The 19,747-nt window shown below is 40.2% G+C and overlaps 1 protein-coding gene across 1 annotated transcript; it reads right to left on the bottom strand.

Moving 5' to 3' along the window:
* Positions 1-3,414: 3,414 nt before the first annotated feature.
* On the bottom strand, positions 3,415-18,527 carry LOC139718089 (uncharacterized). The gene is made up of 12 exons (XM_071629581.1): positions 18,368-18,527; positions 17,690-17,878; positions 13,700-13,749; positions 12,442-12,580; positions 11,100-11,874; positions 10,063-10,206; positions 9,065-9,278; positions 7,860-8,046; positions 6,667-6,749; positions 5,760-5,961; positions 4,958-5,124; positions 3,415-4,449 (listed from the first exon to the last, which is right to left on the bottom strand). Exons 1-12 carry the CDS (start codon positions 18,525-18,527, stop codon positions 3,415-3,417), a joined length of 3,345 nt encoding a protein of 1,114 aa, XP_071485682.1.
* Between the last annotated feature and the right edge of the window lie 1,220 nt (positions 18,528-19,747).

The raw sequence follows: 19,747 nt of genomic DNA, 5'->3' as shown, positions 1-19,747 counted from the left end.
AAATGGTGCTGTACATGTTCATGTCTTACTCGAAAGATTCGACTTTTTCTGCCAAGCCGCTTGAAATGGTTAATTCTATGTATTTGAATGGAAACAAGATACGGATGCAATAGGCAGATTTATTTCAGCGTAGATACGCTTTAGAACTAGGCCTATGTACGTGTACATGTAGGGACATACATGAAACATTTGTCAATCAAATTATGTATGGACGAGATTCAGTTTATTACTAAATTTAAGCTTCATTTTAACAAATCAGTTTAGTGCGTTGCAACTCTTGGGTCCCGTTTCATAAAATGTTGATATGACAGTTCTCTTGTTGAAATGACAATTGTCATGGTAACGACACAAAGCCAGTTTCCCGATTGACTGTTGCTATGGAAAGTTGCCATTCCAGCAAGTGTTGCTATCCTAACATCTTTTATGAAATGGGGCCTTAGCTACAATTCGGCACAACAAAAGCCAACTTGCGAGTGCTCTCTATTAGTACATGTAGGTGCTTGGTCCATTAACTGAATACATGTGCATAGCGAGCTTTAGACCAACGACGCTCATCCTACGACGCTATATTACATGTATTAAGCAAAGGTTGTCTACATAAGCACGAGACAGCTGTTCCCAATGCATTGTCCAATCCGGGACGAGGCGCGTCGTATTAACTATTAGCGTCGCAGATCTAAAAGGGGTCGCTATTGTGACGTGACATGATAGTAATCACCACAAAAACTGTTAATCCTGTAATCGTAATGGTGCTTGTTAAGACACATTCTGCAATGATTTTAATTCACTCTAATAGTATGTGACGGGATCATAAAGTCGTAATGCTGCAATTTGAATACGTGAAGAGTAAAACATTGATGCAATGTATGTTGGCCTTTTTTAGTACAGGTTCATTGTACTGTAGTTATGTGTAAAGTTTATGATAAGTAGCTACAATGTATTTCATAATTAATCAGTTTGTAGGAAAATGCCATTCACAAAGACAGAGTGCAATACCATCAAATTTTGACTTACCCTGTAGTATTCTTGTGGGAAAAAATGAGTAAAATCAGATAATTGACTGGTAGAAGTTTCTCTACGACCACTCAGACATAAGATGAGAAACTACAAGACCTTAACATTATATTTATTGTCAAACACAATCAGTGATGTTGGTCACAGGCTTACAATGTATATGCTAATCAGGGGATATAGTGATGCTCTCACCTAATAATAATTCTTTCACTGACCTGTGCACACTCTGTAAGATTGCCTGTTCTTTTTTTAGTCAATCTAAAGTCTCAATTTACAGTATAATATCCAATGTCCGATTCTGTGAATATATTTTCATTCTGTTTAAATGTTTGTTTTTACTTTTTTGAATTGATATTCAATAGGTCGTGGTGTTGTGCTTTTAATTCTCCTTCAGTATATCAGTTGCCAACTTTATGTATTTACATTAATGAGAAAGTTTGCTCAGTAGTATTTTTTCTTTAAGGCTTGTGTTTGATGCAGTTGAGGCAAAGAAATAATATATGTCATCATCATCATCAACATAATCAGATCCGTGTTTCAGTTATGTCGTAAGATGACAATCATTGCAAGAATTGCTGTTGTGTGTGTGTGGGGGGGGGGGGGGGGAGGGGCTGTACCGGTAAGTAGAGGCAGTAGGTGTACAATCCTACACAAGACTACGAAACCAATCAGCCTCCTGATAGACACCCATGAGAGAGAGAGTCTCTATGTCCAGCAGTTGCCAGGATTTGGGGTGACGTGTGTACTCAATGAAGGTTTATAAGACCCATATTTACACACACACACACACACCACTATACAATGTATAACAACTTCATGCCGGTCATACTCTCAATATACTGCAAAATACTAAAGAGTGAACCAGGTCAGAGTATGATATAGCATACTTTGAGAAGTCACTGTGTAATAGTGAAGGAATATGTATTTGATGTACATGTATGTACATGTAAATGAGTCAATATAACACCAAAGTGAGTTTTTGAAGTTCACTTGCTATGTTTGGACTAATTTACTGACAAGGCAGACAGGCTATTCAACTATCACATGGTGGACTCTTGCTATAACAAGACTCCTTTGGACCTGTGAAGTCATGTTGTTATACTGAAATGTCTTTGATATCAAAAATAGTAAAAAGAATAAAGAAGCCTGTGAAATTGGGGCAGACACTTTCGTTTTTTATGATTACAAACACCTTATTTAATACAGCCACTGAACCCAAATGCATATTGATTTCATTCAATCTGCAATGAATTGACCAGTATCACAGTTCATTAAAACATTCAATTCATATGCAAACTTTTACATGAAAGGCTGTGTGCTACTAACATGAACTTGCTAGAGGTTTTCCAAACATAGCAAGGTACTATGGACCAACTTGCCCACAAGTACACAACATGACCGAGTGTTATTTGCTAACTCTATGGCGTCCTTGCGCAAGTTGGAGATAGAACATACAGGTAACTCCCATCATAACAAAGTCCTTGGGACCAGCAGTTTTCTTTTGATACATCAAAATTGTGTTACAGCCAAACAAATCACATATACTGCAAAACAAGAAATGTTTGTGTGCATTTTAATTTGTGAATTTCGCGAAAGCCAAAACTTAAAATTAAGCCAGAATTAAAATGGATGCACAAGTTCTTGTCTACACTACATGCATTGAATGCCAGTGGCAATTTGCAAAAATTTCATACTGTGAAAAAGGCTGTCGGCTCCAATTCGTGAAAATTCCAAGCCACGAAAATATCTTGCTTCACAGTTATGTACAGATAATGATTTGGGGACCTTAATTCTTACTACATAAGAACCGTGTTCCTTATTACAGAAGCATATGGTACTGTATTAAATGATTATGGTGTGCTCTTGCATAGCAACAACTTATACATGCAAAGTGGATTCCAAGCAGAGAAATAAATTGCAAAGGTCACATGAAGTGAAATGACTTGTTATAAGGTCTAACAGGGAATATGGTGCATTAATTTGAAGACGCCAGTAAACTGTCAAAGGCCACAAACATTTCTCTGACATTGGAATCACATGCCGTTACAGTGTATCAGTTTCCCAGAGAAGATTTGATAGTTTACCCACACAGATGACTACGGTTACAATGAAGCCCTCGGGACAGGCAGTTTTCTTTCTTTATATCAATATTTTGTTACAGACGGACAACAAAAAATATAAATATGTATGGAAAATGATTTTGGGACCTGAAATTTTACTTTGTTCTGACAAACTTTTGTTATAACCATGGTCATTATAATGGACAAGCACCGTATTCATAGATCTGTACTGACCAAGTCAGCCATTCCAAAGATGTATTTGCGGCTTCAGCTTAAATTCACACACCATATTGGCATGCTCACGGCAGGATTAAGACTCCCACAAGGAGGAATCTCTACTTTAGTAGCAGTCCAACAGGTTTTCATCCCTGTCCTCCGCTGCAGAGATGATATCCAACATCAGCGACACCGGTCCCTCAACGGTTTCCGCCTCCCTGTGCTCTAGCAGAGCAGTCCAGTCACTGTCGAAAAGTTGTCCAATCGGATCCGTGTCTTGCGCTTCTTCATCTACGCATCCTCTACTGTCTTCACCATCTCGAGTTTGGCAGGTTCCACCGTTACAGCTGCCATCTTCCCTAGTCACAGATTGACTACCTGAGCTGCCACCAGTCTCCACGTTTCCACATGCCACGCCCGGTTTTTCTCCTCCTGGGACCGGAGCCATTAGTGTTTCCTTAAGGTGGTGGAGCATCACACACGCCCTGGAGCTGACACTCACATCCTCATCCTTGCTGATCCCGATCAACATCTTTAGGATACCTGATGACGATAAAAACTTCTCATGCTCCTTTATTCTCACATCTCCTCTATCATCCAACCTGTCTCCGGAAGCTTCTTTCAGTTTCTCTCTAGATGTTGACGTTCCCGATGCCACTAATTCACCTCCTCTGGGAGATGCACTTGGGAAGATGAGTCCAGGAATGTTTAGGGTCAAAAGATGTTCGTAGAATTTGAGGGCCTCCAGTTTCATTTCCCAATCCAGGTCCCTTGCTGCTATGGCAACCGCATCCAGCACCACATCTCCCGTTGTCTCTGGACTGCAGCCAGCATGACTCTCACTCCTTGTGGGTTGATTTTGGACATCATTCCCATCTGATCCCATATTCTGTGATTCAGCTTGGACTGTAAGACAGTCTGTCCCCAACTGGCTGATAATGGAATCATTCTTCGCAAGACTTTCTTCGGCAGCTGTTCGGGCATCACACGTCTCCCCTGGTGTCCCATGTCTGGTTGCCTTGGAGATGCTGGCATTGATGCTGTCCCGCATCCATTTCTCCTCTTGGAGCCACAGCACCAGGCAGTCCAGGGCAGCTCTTCTTGCAAAAGCCTCACTGTCAGTCTTGATGATACCAGTAAGCGTGTTGATCATATCCGCCTACAAGAGAGTTGGCACATAGGGTGACCCATAACTTTATCTTCTAGGTCATTTTTTTCTTCAACCAACCAATCAATAAGCTAATCAGCTTACAAGCCAACAAAGTAACCAACCGCTAAACAGCAAATCAATGCAACTGATCCATCAATCAATAACTCAATCGAATCATCAATATTTTTGTTGTCTTTTCTTTTTTATCTTTCTCCTTATTCATCAAGTGATCAGTCTTTTGGTCAGTTCTCAGTCAATCAAACAATCTATTGAGTAATCAGCTATCAAGGTTATAAGCAGTTTCATAAATATCTTATTGATCACATTCTTGCTTAATCAATTGATTTGATTAACTTATATCACTCCATCATCAACTAGTTAGATCAACTGCACATAAAATCGATTGATTTGAATCATTACCTCTCTTACAGAACCTATTCCTACAAATCTTGACAATTAAAAGATCCCTCAATTCCTCGTTTTATTCTCCACCATTGGTGTTTCCCATGCTGCTCACCTGGGTGACACCAGTCACTGAGCACACATCCAGCCAGAGCTCTGGGCAGGCCACCAGTGCAGGCAGGGCAGTCACACTTGAGGCCCTCACGTAGCTCTCTCCATCCACTAAACTCTCCCACAGCCTCCTATGAAGATTATTTCCCCTGATCCATTCAGTGACTGCTCCTGTTTGGGGAAAACAAATCAGAGTGATGTTTGGTCAACGGTCCAAAAGAATGATCACATGTAGAGATATGCAACATGAATAGGGTTGCCAACATCTGTAAACAAACATCAAACATAGTACTTATGCACAGTAAAACAAACAAACAACCACACAACCAAACAAAGATACAAACACACACACACAGATATTGAAGGAAAAATATCATTTTGGTTAAAAGAATCTAAAAATGTCATATAGAGAGCTCATTCAATCAATTTTTTTATAGAACGAACATGCAAGACATACTATACATCTTAGAAACAGACTAGTTAGAAGTTATGCACTGAACCTCGTGGAGTATCATTCAACCAATTCATAAACTTTGAGGGTTGATATCATTTCACCAATTCTACATCACGAGCAACTTTGGTGTTTCTTAATTTCTTTTCTTTTCTCAAATCATAATTATTGCTACAGCACTGCCTTCTTATAGGAACATGATGACTTTAAACACTGAAGACAATGAGTCCTTCCCATGTGGATGAATCTACTATATCTAACAAAGGATGGGGGGGGGGGGCAGGATGTGTACAGATGAGGATCACTATTCCTCAAGAATTTGACCACACCCAGACAAGAATCTAATCACACTGACCAGACTTAAGATGTAGGAGCTGCTTCACGCAAACTATGGCCGAGTCTCGGATCTCCCACTCAATGTCACACATCTTCTTCTGCAGTGAGTACCCCAGTTCGACGAAGCGATTAACAGGTGGGTCTGGGTCTACCCCGGACTCCTTGGTTGGCATGGCAACAGAGACAACATCTGGAAGGAAACTAAGACCTTTTAACACTACCTGTGAAAAGAGAAAAAGAACAATTTTGCTATTTCAAACCATTGATGAATTGGATAAAATAAATCTTATTTACTAAAGGGAAAACAAAGTCATGCCTGGTATAAATAGCTCATATAATCACCAAAAATCAATTTAAATGAGAACATTTAAAGGATTTGCAAACAATTCCTCCTCTTTTAAACAAGACTATTTTGATGTGAATGGCCTTCATTTTGATCCCTGTGAGTATCAGAAAATTCCGTTTCCAGTCATTATCCACAATTGTCATGTATACCAACTTTTACAGGCCATATGATGAATTATCAGTCTTAGGCTATAAGGAGGACTAAAACAGTATGATGACACTCCCAAACCCATAAAGAGAGGGAAAAACAACAACCGATTTCTATGATTGCAGGGTGACGAAGAAAGCCCGGCAAAAGAATTTCAGACAAGAAATTTCCAAGAATCTCAGGATTACAGTGTGAATGATCATTATCTAGATAAACAAGCATCTAATGGCTTCTGTATGACTGTATCATTAACACAGCAGTATATCCACAGACAAACAGAGGGGCAAAAACAGCATGATGTTTGAGGGATGTTTGGTCCAGTAGCAGCAAAAGAGAAGAGAAGGCAGTCCATGCGCTCTCATCACTATGGCAATAGACTTTCATGAGTCACATGATATCACAGGAGTAACCATGGCAACTATGCTCAGCTCACCATATAGTCTGCATCAGGGTTTGTCAGTATCCTCGTGAGGATCTCGGCAAGCTCCTCTGCGTCAGACTGTGACGGTGTTGTTGCTGCCATAAGAGAGAGAAAAAGCAGAGGAGAGTCACAAACTTGAAAAGGAGCGTATCTGAGAGGTGACAGAATAACAGTCAAAGGGATTCTTGCTGCTTCCTGGTTTTGCTTTCGACACTACAAACACCTATAGAGACAATATTTTGAAGGAATAGCGACCCAACAACGCAATTTTCTCTTTTTTTCATTTTGTATCTTATTCTTTGAAGAGTATGTTATCTATCAGAGAAGGTTGTTTTGAAAGAAATCAACAAAAGTTTGTGTGAATTAGATTAGATCAAAAGGCAGCTAAACACACTCTGAAAGTTACTGTGGCATCTAAAATTCTCGGTATAGCTAATGCGCAGAAAATTTCTGCATATGCTGAGGAGCTCTGTCACAGATGCACTGTGGGATTCCTTGGTGCCCTTGTTCACTTCCGGTTGTCTCACACAAGTCGCAGTTCCCATAGGATTTAATGGAGTTATTTGTCTGCTTTTCCATTGTTACCCCATTTTTTCTTGGCTATAATTCAGCTTAAAAGAGGTGAAAGTTTCTAAGTTTTACTTATTTGTGGTCACTAGAGCCATGGTTCACTACTGCAAGGCTTCAATGTGCTGGTCACATGATGGAAAGCGAAGAAATCCTCAACAAAAATACCTCTGCTTAAAGACAGAGCATGATCTGAGTGCATGTGCAGCCTAAACCGGGGTAAGTTTGTCCCGTGAGCTATCCCATAATGCATCTTAAAAGCTACTCTCCGCATGGCACCTAGGTATTGGCGATACCAAGAATTGTACCATGGCACCCTCTGAGAATGTGTAGCAAGCTATCCCTGGCATATGTTCATAATGTCACTTGTATCAAATCGCTTTTTGATGTAACCAGCAAAGAAAAAATAATTTATCACAATCATCTATGATGGACTGAAAGTCTTTTATCCTTGGGGGCAGGAGAAAAGCTGCATGTTTGTTACACATCCTGAGGAAAGTCGAAAATCATGTTACCATATACCTTGACGCTAAAATCAATTCTCATCTAATATCTCGCTTGTAACTAGCTGTATGTAGTGATATTCTTCTGCCACAAGGCTGTCCACCATAGAATTTTATGCACGGTGTCTCACTCACAACTGAGGGCGCCCTTCAGCACTGCAATCGCAGCAAGAGTGACCTTCCGCGATCCAGTCAGAGAGCGGTACTTCAGTAAGAGGGTTGTGGATTGTTTGGCTGTGTCCGTGTCTGGGGTCACGCCAGAGAGTAGCTCGATGGTCAGTCTCAGGATTTGCGGCACAAACGGACATAATGACGATGGATTCTGAAGAAAACAAATTTAGAAATGCAATGACAGATTTGTTATCATTTGGTTTCTCATCGATTCTCTCTACAAAGTTCTCCAGTCATAAGTGTACTTTAAATCTCTGAGTGGTAAAACATGATATTCTAAACAAACCTAAAACAATACCTTGTTTTCCCCCACTCTTTTGGGACTTGCTTTTCTTCCAAAGCAGGCACATAAATTTCAGTGAAACAGAAGAAGCAATAAAAATGGGATAGCTGGGGTTGTTCTGTATGTTTTACTGCTACATTACCCCATACAGTTACAGCAAGTTTAGTTTTTAATGCAGGGCCTAGTTGGGGGGAGGGGGAACTGAACAAGGTGAGAAATAATGAGGAGTTTGGGAGATGGGGGATTTTCTTGTCCTCATTTGAGAGACGCTGGCGGTATCTTTAAAAAAAAGATGGCCAAAACTTGTTCACTGATGCTTGATATGTGAAGACATGTATCAGAGGATCCATGCTGGATAATGATTTAAAACTTACTTTAAAACTTACTATACCGATTACTATAAAGATTGAATCAAAATATCTTATCTGATGTGAGGAGAAGATATCTCTAGTATTCAAAGAAGCTAGTCAGAAAGTACATTGCTCGTCACTGCTTGCACAGGGCAGGGTGGCATGTAAGCCATATCCAAAAATCTTACATTTGCTACCTTTTCTTTTCTATATTCTTTAAGTTAAGGTAAAAGGTAACAGTATTAAGTAGAAGTATGAAATTTAATGTATTTATTAAAAAATAAAAATAAAAGAAAGATAACATTCTCAAAGAAGTGCCTGAGGACTACCAATACAAATTAGACCCTACCATAAGAAGCTTTCCTCCATAGGCAATGAAAATGAAAACATACAAACAGATTATGGTGAAACATACTCTGAAAAAGAGTTATCAGGACTTTGCCTTTTATCTAAAATGATCATTAAAACTGACTCAGAAGGAGAAGAAAATGCTCTTGAGTATCAACATCTCGCTGCCCTAATTTAATCACTCTTACCTTTGTGAGAAGGCTCTCGAGAGCAGAGAGGGATGTTGGGATGAGTGTTGATGCTGTCTTTTCATCCAGCAGCATCTCTGAGGAGAGGTCATCTAATCTCTCATCACCAAAATACTCAGCACCATCCGGTCCGCGGGAGAGGGTAAGGCGTAATGGACAGAGCAGTACAGACAGCATAGCACGTTGGGTGTCAGTATTCCTGCTCTGTGGAAACCTAAACATTATCAGAAATGCACATAATGTGTGTTAAGCTAATATACCTCGTTTTAAGGTAGGAGTTTTCTTCAATTTGTCTCTCTCTAGAAGGGTAAGAAAAACTCATAACTCAATCTTCATCCCTCTGCTTGATAATCTCTTGCCATCATTCCATATTTCTTTTTTTAAATATGGCAATAAGAATATCTTGTTAGCAAAAATGCTTTGTCCAATTTTCTTTTGACAATCAATGTGTATGAAAATGCAAATACTTGGCTAAATCAACTTTAGGCATATTAGACATATATTACACTTTTTCACGTTTTCAGAGGATTTTCTATACTTGTGCATCCCACAATTCATGCACTTCAAATATCATCACCTTACTATAATCATCATGCTTATGACCATCTCTATATTGTTAATATGACTACCATAATGATTATGAAGATAACATGGTGATGATATGAAACTTAGGAGTATCATGGAAGGACTACATTTGTAAAATTGCACCTCATTGTTTTACCTCATCTCATCAATGATAGCAATAAATGCCCAAACACTGAAGAGAATGCAACTGAGTTAAAACAAGATATAACTGGCTTACTGCACATTGCAATTATCATCACCAATAACTTGAAACATTACACCAGGACTTGCTGAGAGAAATGTATTCTCATTTAGTATATTACTCTTTAACCCATTTGAGACTAGTCTCGAGTACACTCTGGCAGGTGTCTAAATATTGGAAAAGTGTGTTACAATAAAATCAGCCCATCCTAAATGGGTTAATTCACACTTACCTCTCCTTGACAGTGTCAATGCACTTTAAGACCTCTGAAGCTAGATAGCCTGCTGGTCTTACAAACCCTCTCCCGAGGAGATCTCTGGGCAAGGTGCAAACATCGGAGAAGCAATCTTGTACTGCAGCCAGGTTGCATCGCTCACTGTTGAATAAAACATGTGATATCGAACGGTTGCACTCAAAATCTGCATTTTGGTCTACTTTCGGCCAAAGATATTGTCTCATCATTGCTAGCTATTCTTTGTCAGCTGATTGGTAGGCCCTACGTATTAAAGCTAGAGTGCTCTCTTTGCCTATTGGCAGAGGTGTTTGGAAACTATCTATTGCTCATTAACAGAAAATACCACATCACCTAAATACCATGTCACTATGGCCCTCCTGTTGGACCATAGCACATTGTTACACCTAAGTTGGCTGGCTAACTTACAAGTCTCTTAAGTATGGAGGAAGTTTCTAAGTGCTAATGAAAAAGCACAGTGACTTACAGCTACGTATCTAGGCAAACATTTCATAAGGGTTGCTAAGGATGTTCCAGATCGAAGATAAACATCAAAGATAGACAAAGGAAATTTAGACATAAAATCTGAACTTGAAAGAAAGATATTATTCAGAGGGGTGAAGGTTCAGATGTGAGTTTCTTCAGTTTGTCTCCTTCTACAAATTAAATTTGTTAAGATTGCAACTGCTGATCTGTCAATTAACAAACATGTCCAAAAAAAAAAGGAACTAGTGGGACTCGAACTTTCTTTCTTTCATTTATCCCATGCCTTGTCCACCTTGGACTACTTAACATAACACTGTCAGAATTTCGGAGCTCGGGTATTTGTTCCATGTTCATCGTGTCACTGCCAGTAACCACGGACAGCCTGGTGGTTGTGTCGCTGCCCGGAAAGCAGTAGATGACAGGTTGGAGTCCCACTGGTTCCTTTTTTCCGACATGTTTGTTAATCTACAGATAAGCAGTTGCGATCGTAACAAATCTAATTTGTAGATGGAGACAAACTGAAGAAACTCACACCCGAAATCTGAACTTACCACTTCAAGCGTATAATGAGTGCCAAGACTTCAGCCACCCTCTCACACACAGTTTGCGATGTGGAGCCATCTTTGCCTAGCAGCCTCTGGCATCTCGTTTCCATGGCAATGTCATCCATCAGAGCCAGTGCAATGGCGAGGTCCGCCATCTCATCTTGTGACTCAAGGAGCACTCTGAAGACACCGATACTTGAGAGCATTCTCTTTTCCCCCATCGGACGATTTACTGGAAGAGGGTAAATGTGAGGGTGTCCCTGCTGCGGAAGAGGATCTAAATCCATCAGCAAATGTTCCAAGACCTTTGCAGCATCCTCGCTCATCATCAAGCCCTGGATGTTTTCCTCCTCCTCTGCCTCCAAGACTGCATCATCACTCTCCTCCCCCACCTTTGCCCTCTTTGGAATCCCTCCAGTATCCACAGCCTCACCCTTTCCTCTGGGGTCGCCCCCGGCCTGGTCCGCATCATCCAGCTCTCTCTTCCTACCACCACCGCTGGTTTCCCATGGTAACCCTTGCTGCCCCATCTTTCCAGGTGAGCCATCATCCTCACTTCTGATCAGCCTCTTGATGGGTAACTCATCATCATCACTTGCTGCAACAAATGTCCCTCCAGCAATTAAAGAACCATTCCCCTGTGACAGCCTGGAGGATGTATGCATAATCGTCCCCTTTCTCTGGTACTGCTTAATGAGGATTTTGGCGAGAAGCTGTTGGGCAGCTGTGACAACAAACATGCTGGTATCTCCAAGGAGGGTGAGGGCGGTGTTGAATGCATCTGAAATATGATATAAAACAATGTGATTTATGACAGATTTTGGAGTCACACAATTCAAGCCACAATATTCAAACAGAGAGAAAGATTTTGCTACAGGGTGTTTGAGCTTGAATACAATATATTCTCATTTTGACTAACAACAAACATCAGCATAATCAAATAGATAATGCACAGGAGATCGCAGAATGTAAATGTATATCAAATGTTTTATTGTTTTATCTTTAATACATTGGTCCCAGGAACTCCTGCTTCAGTCTGTAATGTGTCCTCTCAGTTAACCATTTCCTACTGAAATATCTTGGTGGCACTGAGCAGATTATGATTTCCTGTACTACACACAATCCCCAGAAAATAACAACAAACAAAAACACTGAATTAGCAATGGAAGTTAAGAGAAATATGCAGGCGTTACAATACCACAGTCTCACACAAGGGACATTTTGATGTAGTATAGATTAATGGGATTATGCAATCTTACTGTTTCAGAATATTTTTTGAACTACTACCAAGACATAAAACCTGTTGTAAACAGGCCTCACAGGGAATCAACCGGAGAAATGAACGCACCCGTGCAGCGACACAACGCCAGAAATTCATCGAATCTGCTGATGGCATGCAGCAGCTTGAGCCACGCCCCTTGCACGGATGGCTCTCTGATGGCTTCCTTGCAGCGCCCTCTAGTGAGCAATCTCACAAGCACTGTATTCTGGATATCTATGAGGAGGGAGAAGAAACAAACCCATGTTAGTGCTGAGTGACACACAGAGTTTCAAATTTACTTCAGAGGTTTGCTTCCTTACACATGATTTCTCCACATTTTAAAAACAATGCCCTTTCTTAATCCCATAAACTGCCAAGTGTTAACATTTCACATTCACTGCAGGAAACATACTCTTATTGTTATACTCACAGCACTTTTCATTTACACTTTTTTGGGTCAAAACTTTGTACCTGGCCCATGTGCAATAACTGTTATACAGTGTATTTTAAACGAATATGGTTGTAACGAAATTACAGTTACCATGAAATAAAGCCGCAACATTATCCTCTCTATGTTTTTTATTGTTTATTTGTTCGCTTATAATAAAACTTTGATACAATGAAAGTACACTGCTGATCTCAAGGACTTCTTTATTTTATGTCAGTCCCGTGTCTAAAACCAAAGAAGATATCAACTAGAGAAGCACTCCGAGAGCACAGACCTCCGCCAAGCATGCAGCCCATTTCCAACCGCACTGATCTTGTTCTTCCACAGAGATCAGTGATTTCCACCTATACGTACTGCATTGTGTGCTGAAAGCCGCCCAATTTCCCAATATAGAAGCCTTTGTTACGTCATAAACCCTCAGCTGCGCAGCACGCCTCTCCCTAGCAGAAACTAGAGCACGCGCTTTAGTGCGCGCATGCAAACCTCAAATACGCGCAGCCTGAACTCCCAAGTTCATTGACCCTACCTGCCAAAATATCAAAAATCCTTCATAAATTCCCCAAAAATTCTTGGATCACTACCAAAAGTTAATCGTTTGTTACTTGTGTCATTCTCAACCTTTCCTGCAAGTTTCATCCCAATCCGTCCACTATTTTTTGTGTTATTTTGCACACGAACGAACGAACGAACGAACTTACAAACAAATCAAAGGTAACGAAAACATAACCTCCCCCCTTGGCGGAGGTAATAAAATGATTCTAAAGGCATGCTGCATTAGTGCCACAGAAGTCCTACTTTTAACTTTCATCACTGCCAATGACCCCTATTACATGCGTTAGGCTAACAATTGAAAATAAACTACAACCCTTCTTATGAAATGAATTAAATCAGATGGACATTGATAAATAAAAGCTTCCTTTTCATCTTGTGGGTGCTGTACAATATACCTCAGTGAGGTCCACGAGGGGTTTTAGCATGTCGCTGCGACATGCTAAAATTTTTGCGCGACATCCTTCAAAACTTGCGACATTCTAAGCGCCATGCCAATAAAACTGCGACATGCTAAAAGTAACTAACTCGCAAATGACTTACGAGAGTGCTCCTTGTTGAAAGGAGCAGCAGTTTACAAGCGCCAAAAGTTTATCCACAGTCACCGCACCAATCACGACACAACACGGCTCAACAACAAGCTATCAGTACAACAGTCTCGCACAACACCACATCATACACTTGCTCACTATCTCCCTCACCTCCCTGCTCACATGTGTATGCTATGGGATTGCGCTCTGATTCGGGATCCACACACACAGCAATTTGTGTGAAGTAACACCTATGCAGCGGCACAGACAGCCGCCTGTATGCATGTGAGAGGGAGAGAGAGGACGGAAAGAGAGGGTCGGAGGCCGAGGGAGGCTGAGGAAGGCTGACAAGTGCTCGCTTGTTGTCACGCTTGTTGTCGGGTTACGCAAAAACAAACGATATGAAATGCATGCCCCCCTTCGCCAAAGGTTGTATTTTATATATATATATTTTTTTTTTTTTGCTGCTTTGGTTTGTCTGTTCGTTTGTCTGCCTGTCTGTCTCTCTATTCGCAAAATAGGTCAAAAGTTGGGAACAGATTAGGATGAAATTTCAGGAACGGTTGGTTGGTAAAATGGCGCAAGGAACAGATGATTAAATTTTGGTAGTGAGAAGGATTTATGATACCACTGGAATTCAACGTCAGGATATCCAGGATTTTTTCTTAGACTTTGTTTCGTATATTTGAAAGGATTCGTATCAATTCTATAGGAAGCTTGCCATCGGCAATAGCAATTACGCAAAATTAGATGCGTTCAAAGCATTGCCGCAGAGAGAAAATTACCTCCATCTTTCGTTAAAAAAAAATCAAAAACAAAAACGAACGATGGAGTAAGCAAATGCAAATTGTTTAATCTTTTTTTTTTTGGTAGATTCAGCGGGTTAGTTTTTCTCTAAAAAGCCATGCGTTCCATTTTAACCTTTAGTAAGTTAGATTTTACTCGAGCGCCGAAGTTGAATTTATCCCAAGGATCTCGTCGCAATACCGAGTTTCCAATGTGTATTCATTTTCGCGTAGCTTTCGGTGCTGCAAAATTTTGCTAGGGCCTAAGTTTACTACTAAACTAATTTCTGTCGTTTCTCGCACCTCGTTTGGTACGATTTCTTCCCTTTTATATCACTTTATCCGTTCCCTTTATACTTTGAAGTAATTAAACGTAATTCCGTGTCTCGCACTGTTATTTTTGTAACGGCGATTTCTCCGCTTCGCTGCAATACTTTTTCGAATCGAAGCGACGGAGCTCGGAGTTTGATCCCAGCAGCCGCTTCGATGTGCTGTTTGTTGTATTTTCTAAATAAAAATGTTTGTGTTGTTGGGAGGTGTTGATACTTTGTATTTGTTATTTATTTTCCTAGGTATTTATCTCGAGGGATTAGGGCCTATGCGTGTTTCTTAATGTTGATAGGAAAAGGCTAAAATGATCTTGAGTGATGTCTGATGGTGATGATGATAACTATGCTGGTGACTGGTGTAAAAAGACGGATTCCTGTGAATGCTGAGCGTACGTGACGTTTGTTTATTTCCCTTTCCCTCTTACTCTTCTTTCCCCCTTACTCTCCTTTCCCCTCTCAAGAATGATAAAAAAAGAAATTACATACACCTCACAACAAAAAGAACCACGTGCTATAGCAACCTTCGTAAAGTTCAATCTAAATGTTCAATATCAGCAAAGAATAAGGGGAAAGCACGAATGACAATAAATAAAAGCGAAGAGATCGTGTATGCAGTCTCTTCGGCTAGAAGAAACTTGACACCCCACCCCTCTCCCTTGTGGAAATTTCCACAAAAGCAGGTGCCACACCCAGGTGCGTGCCAGACGAAAGAATGCGCGCACTGGAATAAACAGCGTGTAAATATCCTGGAAATATCGATCGAAGAACCAGCTCATTAGTTGAATTAAAGGAATCATTGCAAAGATATCATGATTCTATTTCTATAGCCTTTCTTTTGGCGCATAGTAGGAAACATCGAACAGTCGATTATAGTGTACTTGATCGAATATCTAATGTTCCCTGAACAATAAAAAAAGGATTGATTATTCAGTCAATTAAAAATGCAATCACAGAAATACATGAATTAAAGGTCTCGTATGACCAGACAAATTCACTACGAGTACAATTGTAGGTCCAGTGAGATGCAGTCATCACCTGGTTTAATACAACGTGTAATGACAATTAATTCCAGTTCACGCTCATCAAAACTGCTTATTACTTTTCAAAGTTTTGGCTATCAACATTCGTTCGTGGGTGTATTTTGTTTGTTTGTTTGTTTGTTTGTTTGTTTTGTGTGTTTTTCTCTCGTGAAAGGCGTAATGATTTCTTCGTATCGAACGTAAACTGCATGTTTACCGTAAACAAGCCATTCAGCTCAGCTCAGCTATGGCGCATTCGATCCATCGAACTTGCAGTAACCTCTTACAGGCAGGATCGAGCACATGGCGCATTCCTTTAAAGTGAAAACTAAGTTTCGGTAAGTGCTGGAGAACCCGTCTAGCACCATTTCATTTTGAACGTGAAGCCACGTGTTTGCATCGGCGCTTCCACACACAGCGCGGCATTTTGCGATCATCGTTATAGCAGAATTTCCGATTCCAGTCAGGGGAAAAGGAATTGGAATACTTCTGAAAATACTGATATTTAAAATCCAATAAAATAAAAAAGCCTGAAAACAACGCATGATTATGTTTAAATAGTAAACAATAATTGGAAACACAGAACAGAGTTTTGCATCCGCTCACACAGAAGCTCTCTTGAGAAGATGAAAGCATTCCCCGTCCCCTGCTAGATAGTGGAAGCTTCCATAATCAGCCCAGCAAGTTTTTGGAGGTACATACAGTTGTACTTGCACTTGTACACATTCATTGCGAGAAAGCAATCAATCAACGCTGAACATTGCGTAGTTTGGCATCTTTATCGTGCTGGTGACCAGCTCGATCCTTCGGCATGTGTCATAACGTTATGTTTAGAGCCTGTAGGCCTCATAAGTTGACAAGTTTAATTCAAAATAGCAAAAAAGAAAAAAAAAGGAGATTGAAAAAATATGAATTCTGGTGGGAAAATACGAATTTTGCAGCTGCTGAGTACTAATTTTTGCTTCCAAAGGTTGGCAGCTCTGTACTTTGGAAATCTAATTTCTCTCTGGAAAGGCTTATTGTGGATAGAATTATCTAGATCTGAGTTTTTGTTAAATGTCATTCAAGTTAACTAAACGTCTGTTTACCAGTAGGCTGCAAAAGTGCAGTTCTCACTTTTCTACACTCATCTCATCTACTTTGTGAGTACACAGTTATCTTGGCATTTCAATGTGAAACCAGGGAGGTGGCTCCTCCCTGGTGAAACTGAAAGTAAATAATATTAAAGACAGTCAGTGTGCTGTACTGTAGTACAAGTTCAAGATGTCCTTGTCATTTATCATAGCATCCCCATTGAGGAGTATATCTATTCAAGATATATTCAAAAGGTCTTATGAGTAAGGAGTAGGACGATATATTAACATTTCAAGAACAATTTAAAATCTTATGTCATAATCAAACAATTAAACATAATTTTTCAAATATTAATGATTTTTATCCTGGCATTGCAGAGTGATCATGGTGATCAAAGTGTTCAAAATAAGGCTAAGATAGCACCAGAGAGCATCTAGAACCCCAGAGCTTCCAGGGCCCTTAAGCGGGCCCTGGACCCCGGCCGCAAGGGACTTCGCGCTTCGCGCTCGTGATGTGCGCTTCGCGCACATACTTTCATGCGCAATATCACTTTTTTCCCCCTGCAACATGCTAAAATTTCAAGTTGTGGACCACCCTGTACCTGATGATGACATGGAATCCTTTGTGCTCATCATGAGTTGCCCAAAGAGCTTGTGATTGGAAGACATGACAGCGGTGAGACGAAGGGCAAAGGTCAGAGTTGAGGGTTCAAATGAATCAACATCCACTGCAATGGCATTCTCCAAGAAGTTGAAGACTAGCTGCAAGCCATCCTTGTTAGCCACGATATCTTCAGTTTACATAGATAAATGAGAATATGATTTTCACAAGTAATGAAAATTCATAAATCACAAAGTTATTTACACTTGGAAACATAATGCTCCACCACCTCCTCCCCCCCCCCCCCCCGAAAAAAAAAAAACTGTCATAAAAATGTGAAGTTATGATTGACTTCTTAATCTTAGATTTGCAAATATATTCACAATCTACATATAATTTTCATGTTAGTTTAGTTAAAGATTAGAACACAATTTATCATACAATCATAATTTCCAGTACAGTTATCAAATGAAGGGAAAATTAATGTAGGCCCTATAACTATTGACAGGATTTTTATGACAGACAATGAAATAGATTATAATTATCACTGTCAGCAAAGCATTTTGATCAACTGTTTATTTGCAGTCTACTTTCTTAAGTAAAACTGTGTATGCTACAAAACATGTACTCAAAATTTTTAACAATTTTAGGAAAGAAAGATGATTACAAAAAGACTTACCTTCTGCATTAAAAACATCCTTGCAGTATTCAAGCAATCTCTGAAGACTAGTATCGTCTATGACAGATTTCTCAGAGTTGCCCAGGATGTCCAGGACAAGGGAGAGATGTTCCAGGAACTCCTGCGTGCCGGCAGCATGCACCGCAGAGTGTTGCTCCATATCAGTGCTTTGAAGACTCAGATGGTGATCAAGGCTAGGACTGAGAGTGATATACCGGTAATTGTGATTGCTGTTAGATGCTGCAACATCTCAATAATCGGTATGCAGTATTCACCTGAGAATGGTATGTGAAGACAAGTACTAGCTCTTGTTGATGTTGGTGTTGTTGTTGTTTCTTGTTGTTGTTGCTAAAGAAACTAGAGTCTAGACCTATATCATTTTGATACTTGCCTTGCTGGCTGGCAAATTAAATGCTGGCTTTAAAGGGATGGTATAAAATTTAGTATTGGTTAAGGTGAGAATTCAGCTAGCTTTTAACTTTTTGCAAGATAGGTACCGGTACTTAGAAACCACTTCATGAAATGTGTAAAAGTTTAGGCCCCTACTGACAATAATTATAATGAAAATTATGTTAAATCTAGTGACGGTGTCTAACCGTGTTAAACCACTTAGAGTCTAGTAAAATTAAGTTTAAATTTAAAAAAATGGCAATACGGAAAGTCTAATGTTAGGGTTAAACATACTCAACTCTTAGTCTTACCCAGGGGTCAGGTCTCGACTGATGGCCTGCCGACATCACATTCAATAAACATCGTATCCATGGCAGTTTGATCTTTGTAATTTAACAGTATCAAGCCAACAAAGAGCTAACGTAAAGAGGAACATTCGGCAATTGTGACCCTGCATCACAAAACAAACAAAAAGTCGCCAGACATGGATTTTTAGTTTGGGCGCTTTTTCTGGAATCTCGCGACGAGACGTCACATCACATCAAGCATCCCCTACCTATTAGCACAGACAGCGCGCAAGCTGTAAGATTTTCAGAGCGAGCTTGCGCACGCACCGAAGGATACCTGGTACTGCATCCTCGCTCTGAAAATATCTCAGCTTGCGCGCTGTCTGTATATGCTAATGGGTATGGGGATGCGTGATGTGATGTGACGTCTCGTCGCGGGATTCCAGAAAAAGCGCCCAAAGTTTAGCGGACGGCGGAATTGACGAAGAATGTGAACCCATCATACCTACAAAGTGATTAGTTTGCTAACAAACCGGAGTACCAGGTACCCACTTACTCTATCAGTGTGGAATAGTAATTTGGAATATATGCACAAGATCAGGTTAGTACTGATTTTATTTTTCTCGTTACGAATTTGTGTCAAAAGATGTCAGACTTCAGCTTCACGAGGCTGATTCACGCGCGGAGAGGTGAGAACCGCAGA

Source organism: Diadema antillarum, unplaced genomic scaffold (assembly GCF_040938485.1).
Source record: "Diadema antillarum isolate AM-2024a unplaced genomic scaffold, OU_Dant_1.0 scf00000088, whole genome shotgun sequence".
Taxonomy (NCBI): domain Eukaryota; kingdom Metazoa; phylum Echinodermata; class Echinoidea; order Diadematoida; family Diadematidae; genus Diadema; species Diadema antillarum.
Note: the sequence above shows the minus strand (reverse complement) of the source record. Positions and strands in the feature narration are given on the sequence as shown.